Consider the following 12,429-nt stretch of genomic DNA (forward strand, 5'->3'; position numbering starts at 1 on the left):
TAAAAAGGAAAATATAAGGGGGAGTGTGAGGGAGGGGCAAATTTGGAAGTTCATTAAAATTGTCGACGATATTTAGTAATTTGTCGACGACCTTTAGCAGTCAGGTTATAAGCAAGGGCAAAGGCCTGTTTTAGGTCTATCTGAATTATGATCAATTGGGCTATTATTTAGCTTGATTGTTTAGTGAGCATTGTTTGGTCCAAGTGTTTTAATTCATTCGAGATATTAAATTGTTAAAAACCGTCGAGGGATTTAATGAATATACGAGAGGTGGTAATCGGGTTAGTCGGATTGGATTTGGATCGAGTCAAGTCGGATCGGATCAGATCGGTTTCGGGTCGCAAAATTCTCGGGTTCTATCGGGTCGAGTCAGACTTGCCAGTTGTATATACGAGTACCATTTTTGTTCTATTTCACTAATTAAAAATAATATAACTCTTTCTCATTTACCATATATTTTTTACATTTGTTTTTGATGTGAATTTTCAGAACCTCACATGCATATAACTTTGAGGTACTTATATTGTGTTAACTATACATAAATACTACATATAACCCCAGAAAGAAAATGTAAAACTTCGCTTGAATATATCGAAAAAGATATATGTAAAAAATCTAATGAATGTGAGAGAGTATGTTATATGCTTAATTTGTAACAACCTTGGATTTTCAACCACAAAATATTAAAACAAATACAGAAAATCCAATGCTGCCACTCAGCACTTAGCCGTTGAACCAAGTGCAAGGTATATATAGAGACATACTTAGAACGATAGAGTATTTGTCGCAAAGATTATCAAAGTAAATAAGATGTTGCAGCGGAAGACTTGTCTTACAAAATTCAAAACAATAAGTAAAATCCAATTCCAATAGACTTATAAGAGTTTATAAATAAATTAGGACGAAGTTCTTTATTTCAAATACTTCCTCGCTCGCACTACTCCCAGATCCAATATGCACCCATGCAGCATCTCAAGTGTACTTATTAACTGTACCCAAAACACAAATAGGTACAGGTTTCAGTGGGGGGACAACCTAAGCAGTAGGACGTCAGCAAAGCTGAGTTTAAGAAAAATAAGAAATAATGACAATTTAATTATAAAACAATGTTATAAATTAACAGAGCTTCAAAACCAAAGTAGAAACATAAATATAGTCTGAATCCAGTATCTCCGTAAATCCAACAATATATCAAACCATTTACAATCCAATAATTTTCACATGTGTGCCAAGGTCCTACCCTCGACACGGTCTAGAGGTATCACTTGTGCTTGGTCAGACTTATAATAATGCGCATCTCTCACATTTGGGCAGTCAGTAGGATGAGGCTACCAAAGGAGATCAAAGTCTAACCCCCTAGCGAGTGGGGGCCGGTCAAACCCCACCCAATGAAACTCGGACCAAAAGTTTAATTTCGAGACGTAATCCCAGAAACGTCTCAGACGCACCTTTAAACCTGCTAGACCAACAGAACTCCCCAAGTCTGCTACATCCCTCAATTATATAAAAGAGAGCAAGACCTTCTACTATTCCTAATGAATAGTTGAAGTATATTTCCCTCCCCTTCCCTAGCTCCTAAAATGTGAGAACTTGGAAAAATAAGACCCAAAAAAATACTCCCTCCATTCAACTCCACATTACAAGTTTCTCTTTTGTACACTATTCACAAGTGAATATTCAATGTCAATTTTCTCTCGTTATGTAAGTGAAAATATATTCATGTGAGATTTTATTTGATTCGTCTTTAGGAACACATTAAGAATATCTAACTTTTATAATTTTTGCAAATACGTAGCTAAAGATATTTAACGTGTAAAACACGCGTTGGCAAACGTGAAAAAACAAACTTGGAATGTGGAGTTGAATGGAGGGAGTAGCCCTTAAGAATAGTGTTCTTAGGAATATTGTCATTCTTCCATCTAAACCATTGAACAATTGTGTTACCACTCATCTAAGCCCTTCGTTTCATCCTTTCTTCAGTTCCTAATTCTTCATCTTCACTCTTCCTTCATTCTCCCTTATTACATCTTCACTTCTCCTGTATTTCCTCTACCTATTCTCCCTTTTTACTCTCTTCGCTTATTCATTTTTTGTGCTCTACCGACTATACCGATTATTATGATCGCCTTGGTTTGGTTCATTTTTAGATAGTTTAATTCACTTTTTGCGTCGTTTAATCGGCTCGATTTAGGATTCCTATTTGGGGTGTCTGATTGTTCAAATTTATAGAGTTGTGCCCGTCGGATTTTGAGCGGCTCAACCATGTGGTCAATCGTTTCTGAATTTCTCGGGTAAGGTCAGCTTGATTTTGTCAGATTTAGGGTGGTTTAATTCAATTTTAGAGATATTCGTTTGAATGTTTCAAATTCTACTTGATTTAGGAGCATTTGTTTACGTTTTCCGCTTGCTGCATCATGTTTATGAAACTGCTTTGATTGGATCAAATTTGATTCGTGAATTCTAGATTTATCATGATGGCGACACAACGATGGCGAATTGGCGTGACAGAGATGGTGATGCTGCTGCTGCTCCTCACATGAGTATTGCCTATCCAGGGGTATGATATTCATAATTTGACCTATTAATCTTTGCTTTGTTATTAACAATAAGATCATCTTTTGGAAGATTTAAGGTTAGCTAACTAGCTTTCTTTATCTGTATATAACCACTCGGGCTGAATTCCCACTAATGAAGAGGTTGAATGATGCGTATTCTGAACTACGCACATTTCAAAATGCCATGCCTGCAAAGCAACCAGATGCTTGACTGGCACCAAATCCTAGGTATGCCCAGACGTACCTTCTCAAGTTCTTTTGCTAAGTTAATTCATTATGTCATTAATAACTTAGACATTAGTTTAACAGATAAAATGGTGAACGGTGATACTCATGTACGTATGAATTAACACCAAATTTGTCGTTATAGCTCTTTATACCCGAGGAATAAGGGTGTGGTGCTAGGAATAGGGACTTCCGACAAGGACAAAGGGTTTTTTGTAGTCTTATGTATTAAATCTCATATTCTCATTTGTTAACTATTCGGCACGCAGTTGTAAAGGATGTAGGAATTATCTGACTAAAAAGTAACTATAAGCAAGTTGATGCAGGAATGATGTAGTTGTGTCAAATAGTGGCGAATCGAACCTCCTCAATCTCCTTAGCAACACGATCAGCATCTGCACCGCGCAAATCTATCTTGTTCAGAACCTGCGACAAGCGTAGAACAACAACTTACATTCAGGTAATGTATTCATGACGAGAAAAATCAATATATATCAGAACTAATTACCGCAAAAAAAAGATTACAAAAGAAGGCATGAAACAGTAATTAAAATAGAAAAAGTGGAAACTTATCAACCCTGGAGGCTTCTTTCACCACAGTTTGGTTGTTTGTTTGAATTTTGACTGTTTTCGTGTGTCTGATTTGTGGGTTTTTAAAGGTGGTGGTTCAATTTTAAAGGGTTGTTTGTTCCAATGTTCTCAATTTTGTGTGACTGATACACCGCACTGCCATGTTTTGCTGTTCGCTCTTGTCCGCTCTTGGATAGCAAGTTGAGGCACACTGCTCGGGTTACTGCGAATGCCGATATATCCGTTTGACAGTGTTGTAGCTGCCTCATATACGCTCTACCAATAAACTGTTCAGGGTTTTTAGGGGTACTGCAGATTCTTTGGAGGTGTGATATGGCGTGAATGTTGGTTTCTTATGCCTCTGGTTACGGCTACCTATGTTCTGTACCATAAGTTGTATATTAGGTGTCGCCAGGTCCGGCTGTGTTGAATAAGCCTGCGATGTGTTGTTTTGGCAGTAGTTTTGTTAGTCTATGCCCTGTCTGGTACATGTGAAACCTGTAGCATGTGTGTTGGATTGCCTCTGAAATATATGTTTGTGTGTGTATGTACATGCCTGCGAGTGAATAGGTCCTATGCTTGTTGTTGCATTTATTCTGATTGCACAATACCTATACTGTACTACTGTAGTATTCGACATTGAGGTATCCTCCTGTGTAGGCTGTCTCAGTTCCTATCTAATTAGTGGGTGTTGTTGCGTTGCCTCATGTCCACGCTTAGGGAAACAAGGGGAATAAGCCAACTACTGATCCAGGGATGAGGACAACTTGATTTCAGGCCATGCCGGTGTTCGCTATAGGAACAAGACTTCGCTCCTATCAACATCCAATCCAGGTGAACATGTGTAACGGTACACGACTTATTTGCAAAAGTTTTAGCCCAAACTTGATAGAGTGTGTGATAACACATGGAGACCATGCAGGTGAACATGTGTTCATACCACGTATAAATTTACGGCCACCATCTTCTGCAAACTATCCGTTCCAGTTCCAGCGCAGGCAGTTCCCTATTAAACTGAGTTTTGCCATGACTATAAACAAATCTCAGGGGCAAACGTTAGACCAGGTTGCTATTTACTTGCCAAGGCCATGTTTCTCACCGGGGCAACTATACGTCGCACTGTCACGCGCTAGGAGGTCAGACAAGGTAGCGGTTATTACAGCCCCACGACCACAAAACGCTCCTACAAACTCTGCGAAAAACATTGTTTCCTATGCCATCCTTGAGCTTGCTGGCATCATTTGAAGAATTGAAGCACAGGTACACTAAACTATGTTGCTGCTTTTTCCTTTATATCCGTTGCCAAAATACCTTCAGCATTTTCTTGATTTGATAAAGGAGCTGCATTACGTTGCACTCTGACCCAGTTCTCTCGGTAAATTGTTAATTTTCAGGTGTCTTAAATCTCCTAATGTCAACATTTGTGCCTGCTTGAACACAACTTTTGGGACCGTCAGATTGTGCCACAAATGCTTCCTTAAGGCTTAGAGCGAATTTTGTAGGATGCTCATATTCCGCTCTAAAATAAAACACCATACATCCAGGAACTATGTTTAACTTAGCACATTAGTAATGCATGTAATGGCATAAGCAGGGTTCGAAATATGTTTAACTTGACACATTATTAAATATTAATGCATTTAGGGGTACAAGTAAGTTTCTTTTTGGTTTGCTGGGTTGTGTCCATATACAGCATAGCGTCTTCTATCCAGCTCTTAGGAGATGTAAATCGCAATGTCCACAACTTCTATGACGCTTATTAATAAGATCGTTTAAATGATTAACCAAATTGGGGTTCCGCGTCCGATAGGACGCGGAGCAACAACTAGTAGTATATAAAAGAGAGCAAGACCTTCTACTATTCCTAATGAATAGTTGAAGTATATTAATTGTTTAATCATTGCTGGGTCGGTTGAATTATTCGGGTTGGGCGGTTCTGTGCAATTCAGTCAGGTTCGGCCCAATCTATAATAACCCTTCCTTCAGCTAACCCAAATCCTTCCTTGGCTTTGTTTCATTCCACGTCTTCCATCTATCCTCATTCCTCAGCCATTCATTCTCCCCCTTCTTACTCTCTCTCTTACCTTTGATTCTCTTTCATACAGTGCTCTCAAACCCTCCTCGTCTTTACCCACATACCCCCGTTTTTTGGGTTTTGATTGTTGTTCGTCGCTCCTTACTTAGTTGGCTGTTTGGTTCGCCATTTCTAGATTAGGGTTTCAATTTGGTAAGCTTCTGTGTTGAAATGGCGATGCTCAACGTTCAGTATTGGGTCAAATTTTGTTTTTCCTCCTTTTGGATTTTCGTTGATTGTCGTGTTGTATATTTTTGCATTTTGTTGTTGTTGTTGTTGTTGCTGCTGCTGTTGCTGTGGTTGTTAAGTTTTTGTTGTTTTCGTTGCTGTTGTTGTTGCTGTTGAATTTGTAAGTTCTGCTGGAAAACGCAAAGAATTTTAGGTCAATTAGTTTAATTGCCTTTTCTTGATATAATGTAGTGTATACTTTTGCATTTTGTTGTGACTGTTGTTGTTGTTGTTGTTGCTGCTGCTGCTGCTGCTGTTGTTATTGTTTTTGTCGTGTTGTCGCTGTCATTGAATTAGTAAGTTCTGCTGGAAAGCGCAAAGAACTTTAGGTCAATTAGGTTAAATATTTTTTCTTGATATGATGTAGTGTATATGTTATCGTCGTTAAATTAGTAAGTTTTGCAGGAAAGCACAAAGAATTTTAGGTCAATTTTTCAACGTGTTTAGTTTAATTGCTTGTTCTCGATATAATGTACTGTATTTTTGCATTTTATATGTTATTGTTGTTGAATCTGTATGTTTTGCAGGTAAGCGCAAAGAACGATCTGATTCGAGTGCTGTGGATTCTGAGCCGAATAATGTACTCGAGCCGGTTAACTCTGATTTTAGGTATTGACTAATTTGTAACTACCGCGCAATATTATTTGATGTTATAGTTCAATGAATGTCTATTTTACCAATATGAATCAACATTTACATCATGTATTCTTGTTTTGTATGACTATATGAGATTATTTAATCATTGCTAAATATTTGCTATGATATGTCGCTATGGAACAAAGGTAATATTTGTTATGATTAAGGCCTCCCATCCTTGTAGAGTTACTCACTTGGTAACAGATGAGTCATTAGAGTTAGGTGGTGTTTGCAATGATTAGCTAAATGGTAGGAAATAGGAATTACTATGGTTGCGAACTGCTTAGAGTGCTTACACAACACGATTGTGACTTAGGATATTCTGAGTTGAATGATTCAGGATTTGGTGGTTTGTGTGTCACTGTGTCCAACACCTTTTGTTTTAAAAGTGTTTAAGACATGAAAGCTATCTTGTAAAACTGACTATAGAACATGGCTTGCATAAGTCGGGAATATTTATGGTCGTCTGTTGATAATTGGATGTACAATTTACTGCAGGGTGATTTTTCTTTTAGTTGGTACTTGGTAATTGGAATTGGCCTACTGTTCTCAACTTATATGGGAAGGGGAAATGTTACTCCCGTCTTCTTAGGGTGTCCAACAGGCTACTTGGTTAAAATGATTGACATGTATAGGCACACACAACTTGTTAACCTTTGGGTTAGTAGTTGGTAATCGGAAATGGGGCCTACCAGTCTCACCTGTTGTTTGTTTGGGCCAAGGGGACTGATGGACTGGTTTATTTGTCTGTTTGAAATATTTGTTTTTCAGATGAGATCAAATTAGGGTTTGATTTTGATTTTGTAGATTATTATCTGATGGAGATAGAGGGTGATGAGTTGAGTGAGAAGTGAAGGTGAGATGAGAATGAGTGGATATGAAATGGTCCAACAAAACAGGTTAGCAAAAGATAGAAATGAGGAGTGTTTAATGGCCCAACCAAAAAGGATATCCCGCACAAATCCACACACATACCCAATTCAACCCGTCCAAAACGAACAAAAATTAGTTTGACCCGCCCAGCAATGATTAAACAATGAATTTATTTCAACTATTCATTAAGGATATACCAAGCATGTACTTGATGCATTACTCTAAATCACGTTCTTATAAGTTTATATATATCTAGGCTAGATATCTAATTTCCATGATTAAGTTTCTTGTTCTTCGCCTTCCAGTTGTAGGACATTTTTGCATTACTGCATACTCGGAAAATTTAATGTTTCCGTTTGTATACTTCAGGGAATTTGCCTTGTGCAGTGTTGATACCTGGATTATTTTTTATTAAGATGAAGAAATTGGGAGTGTTTGCAAGTTGAAAGGGGAAATTGAGGAATGGACAATGAATGAGTATTGGAGCAGAGAATTTGCAAAACAAAGAATGCCAGAAATAGAGGAAAGAAGAAAATGAGTGGAGGAGAGCAAAAGAAGAAAAGGAGTGGAGGAGAACAAGCTGTTTTAAAGGTAAGGATTAGGATAAGCAAATAATGATATAATCACCGTCAATTTACTTAACCAGCTTAAATCTCAGGTACAATCACCGATTTACAATGATGAAAACTCATTAATTCTCTTTTGAACTTGTACTAGGTTTTTATATGACGAATCACAAAAGGTTGACATCAAGGATCTCACTGCAGAGTATGTAAGGTTACGTCTACTTTGTAAAATTTGAGGGGTTATGGTTTACTTATTTCCTCCTTACTAAATACTGTCTCTGCTCTCTTCCTCACACCCCTTTTACTTTCACTCTCCCCCAATTATTCACTCCCTCTCCCCAAATCTTGATTCAATTCCTCTAATTTCCTCACTTTCCCTAATAGATGACCCTAGCTTTGTTTTCTGCAATTGAATTATGGTGCTGTCATGTGTGAATGCCTCTTTTTAGTGTTTTAGTGAGCTACACTACACAACTCCCCGTCTTGGGTAAATTTTTTGATTTGGGTCCTCAGTTAAATGACTTAAATGAGTTAAATCGACAAGAAATTGTGTAACTATCATGTAAATTACTTTCTCTAAGTTTTATTTTGATCAATGCTAGAGTGCTTTCTGTTAAGGTTCATCTGTATGCATATTTAGTCTTTTATTTGTCTTCAATCAAACTCATTGGCGCTCTTATTTTCGCATCTTTGTTGCCTGTGTGTGCTATTGACGACCTACTTGTCCACTAACATGGAAAGTGATATGTCCTTGCCAGGGGTTTATAAGAACAATGGTTACCTGATGGTTTCATGCAATGGAGGACTTAATCAAATGCGATCAGCTGTGAGTGTTTATGCGGAATCTAAAATTTAAATACTCAAGTCTTTCGGGAATATACTATCCACCTTGTTTGAGGTTGTCCTTCCCTTGAATTGCTGAACCCGGCCTTTTGATCGTGTTCTATGAAGATTTGTGAAATGGTGGCAATTGCAAGATACCTTAATGTCGCCCTCATTGTCCCGGAGCTGGATAAAACTTCTTTTTGGGCTGATCCTAGGCATGTTATTGTCTTAATCTCTTGTATGCTGGATAGTCTCTGGAAAATTTCTACCTATTTTCAGAACAACTGATTCATTGTTGATAATGAAAGACGTTCTAATTAAGTTACTCGATTTGGCAGTGAATTTCAAGACATATTTGATGTAGATCATTTTATTTCATCCTTAAGAGATGAGGCAAGGATCTTGAAGGAGCTCCCACCGAGGCTCAAGAAAAGGGTAGAGGCTGTTACACAATGGCTCCTGTTAGTTGGTCTGATATATCTTACTATCATAATCAGGTTAGTCCTAGCAATCTAGCATACCGGGTTTTTTCTTTGTTGGTTTCACCGAGTCTCTATTACAACTCCACTTTTATTTGGTGATATCAGATCCTTCCTTTGATACAAAAGTACAGGGTTTTGCATCTAAATAGAACTGATGCCCGGCTTACGAATAATGGTCAACCTTTGGAAATCCAGGCTTAGATGCCGTGTTAATTTCAGTGGGTTAGGATTTACTCCACAAATAGAGGAGCTAGGAAGAAGGGTTGTTAAATTGCTGAGGCAAAGGTCACTTTTTGGTTCTTCATTTGCGATACGAGATGGATATGCTGGCATTCTCCGGTTGTACCCAAGGCTGCAATAGCGAGGAAGTGGAGGATTTGACAAGAATGAGTGCAGTGTTCTCCCCATATTTCTATTAGTCAAGCCTTAAGCTCATTGTGTATCTTCCGTTGCTCTCTCATGCTTATACATTGATGACTTTCCGTCCCTTTGCAATACTAGATATGCATATCCCTGGTGGAAAGAGAAAATCATTAATTCTGATCTGAAACGGAAACATGGACTATGCCCATTAACGCCAGAGGAAACAACGTTGGTGTTTAGGGCTTTGGATATTGATCCCAGTTACCATATATATATTGCAGCTGGTGAGATATATGGTGGAGAGAGGAGGATGGCTAATCTTGCAGAAGCTTACCCGAAGCTGGTTAGTTCATAGCATATGCATTTGGTTTATCAATCATATGTATTTTGGAACTTATGATACTGTTTCATAGCTTCTCATAAGTCTTTATCGTATAATAACACAGGTGAGGCGGTGAGCAAGGAAGGGAAGAAAGGGACGTCATGAGAAGCCGTGGTTCCAACTCTGGCAACTGCCCGGTGAGCGAAGTTGTGGCCAAGAAACGAATTGGCACGAGGAAGATGAATAAAAGAGGGAGATATGTGATATCGCATGAATGAGGGGAAATAGAAATATAAGAAGAGTTGTAATAGGGAAGGAGGAGGTAATCGTATAAATTAGGTTTTCTTATTTTTATTTTGTCATTAGTTGGGTTAAGTCCAACTCAAAACGAAACTCGGGTTTTGAACAACTTTTCACTTTCAAAATAGTCAAGAACACATTTTTCTTTTTCGAAAGGTTTAATATAGTTTTGTTTTCCTTGATGATAATAATAAATTTTAGATTTTTGACTTTGAACTGCAAAATGAATAAAGTATGAGAAGGTAGCCCTTCGTAAATAACTCGGAAAATAGCGGGGTGTTACATAATTGCTTATATGTACTAAATGTAAGGGGTTAAAATTGTCATTTTAAACGTGAACGGGTCAAAATTTTCATTGTCGGTGCATAGGTTTTACAAACGTGCTTGAGTTTGACTAAATGAAAATTAGTATTTAACAATTGCACGAGCTTGCAGCTATATTCATACCTGTTTAATTTTACTAACTTTGTGTTATTTTTCATCCGAATAAATAAATTTATCTAATATAAGTTGCCTTTGTATGAAGCCGCCCAAATAATAAAAGAAATTAGAAACTCAAATTTGGTTAAACAAGATGACATATAGGACTACACCAACTACTCAACCAATTGACCCTAATACATCATTTACGATAATTGCAAATGAAAATTATGTTTCAAATCTGAAAACTGAAATACAACTTTAATTTAAAACTAGTTTTCCTGCCCGTGCGTTGCACGGATATTAAAATAATGTATGATAAATTTCACAATAAAATGGAATATAGACATATAGTACATCGTTCATGTCTAAGATTTTATGTATGCTTCATGACCAACAAATAATTCCCGTTATCATAATATTGACATAAGAATAAAAGAGTGTTTGATTAATAAAATACTTTTTTTAGGAAAATAAAACCAATATGAAGTTTATGATACTTGGACTGATAGCTTTTAAAATTTGTTCATTAATACCTGTGTGTTTTTCAATTGGTTAAGGAAAACAATAATATCTACTCTGCATAATCAACTCAATGATGCAACAAATCTCCTTCTTTTGAATAACAACCATAATTAAATCATTGCTGGATCAAATTGTAATTATGTAAAAATATTTAGAGGTAGTTAAAATGTTATATCTCCCGGTCAAACTATAGAAGTACGTTTGAATGTGAACCAAATTCCGACGCAATACTACATGGCTAGGGCTGCTTATGACCCCTCTCTTTATAGCAATAGTCTTGGCCTCCATCTTCTCATTTGAAACAAAATCTTTCACGCAAACCCCTATTTTTCTCCCCTATTCGCACACATGATCTAAAACAATCTCATCCCTTGAAAGATCGATCCTTGTCTCCGAAACTTATTTCAAATTTATCCAACCAAGTGAAAAACTAACCCCCTACTTCTAGAAAAATCCACCATCCAATGGAAACTAACTCTTGCTCTCGACAATGTTGTTTTTTTAGGAAAATAAAACCAATATGAAGTGAATCCGTTTTTAAAATAATGTTCAAAAATAAAATATTTGTCGTTTTGGGCCGGTTTTGAAAATATTTGTCAAAATGGTGTCCACGTAGGCCCGGGTTTTCAAAACCTAGAATACGAAACAAACACGCCACTATCAATGGCGTGTTTCAAGTGATTATGAAATTGTAAACTTTAGAAAATGGAGTGAAGGAAATTAACACGCCAATACGAGTGACAGATCTTAGGGTAGAGACACGCCAGTGTGAATGGCCTGTCTATTCAACATCAAATTTACAAAATCTGTTTCAAACAAAAGACCCACGGCTTCCGTCTTCATCTTTCTATTCTTCATCTTCTTCTTCATCCTGACCAAAGCTTCCTTTGTTCATTCAATCAATATCATACACCCTTCTAATATCAATCAATGATTCAACCCCATTTTCCCCAATTAATAACTTCAAAAACCCCAATCCATTGATGCATCAATTCCCAACTTCAATCCCAATTTTCCAATTAATTTGATGCATTATATCATATAGATGCATTACAAAATTCACAAGGCTTTTCCTCTCTCAATCATTCTCTTCTTCAAGTATCATTCCTTATGTGCAAAACCCATCTGTAATTCCTCGCCAATTCAAATAACCCGTCTCCAGGTTCTCATAAAATTGTTTCTTCTTTTAGGGATTTGTTTAAGACCTCCAAAAACCAAAATTTGATCGGATTTTCGATGTTTTGAACTCGAAGAATCGCGAAGACGTGACAAAGGTTGAGTTGGGTTTGAATTTGAGTCAACCCCTTGTATTGGATATGATAATTGATAAGGTATAAAAGTGACGATGTTTTATCTTGCTTGAAATTCATTGATTGGGCTGGGAGACCATCTAATTTACGACATTCTTATGCTACTTATGTTGCAGAGAAGTTGTATGTTGCTCTTCAGTTGGATGTTGAATAGA

At 37.1% G+C, this 12,429-nt stretch overlaps 1 protein-coding gene across 1 annotated transcript; it reads left to right on the forward strand.

The window, feature by feature from the left end:
• Positions 1-1,912: 1,912 nt before the first annotated feature.
• On the forward strand, positions 1,913-10,181 carry LOC141623511 (rhamnogalacturonan I rhamnosyltransferase 1-like). The gene is given in 18 exon segments (XM_074439615.1): positions 1,913-2,291; positions 2,465-2,557; positions 2,695-2,783; positions 3,107-3,240; positions 4,071-4,184; positions 4,273-4,610; positions 6,180-6,261; positions 7,531-7,752; positions 7,879-7,929; positions 8,486-8,553; positions 8,679-8,767; positions 8,891-8,988; positions 8,991-9,049; positions 9,140-9,228; positions 9,230-9,313; positions 9,315-9,431; positions 9,536-9,740; positions 9,844-10,181. Coding segments are annotated over 10 exon segments (864 nt in total). The 5' UTR covers positions 1,913-2,291; positions 2,465-2,557; positions 2,695-2,783; positions 3,107-3,240; positions 4,071-4,184; positions 4,273-4,610; positions 6,180-6,261; positions 7,531-7,752; positions 7,879-7,886; the 3' UTR covers positions 9,856-10,181.
• Positions 10,182-12,429: the final 2,248 nt, after the last annotated feature.

This window comes from Silene latifolia, chromosome X (genome assembly GCF_048544455.1).
Source record: "Silene latifolia isolate original U9 population chromosome X, ASM4854445v1, whole genome shotgun sequence".
Classification (NCBI taxonomy): domain Eukaryota; kingdom Viridiplantae; phylum Streptophyta; class Magnoliopsida; order Caryophyllales; family Caryophyllaceae; genus Silene; species Silene latifolia.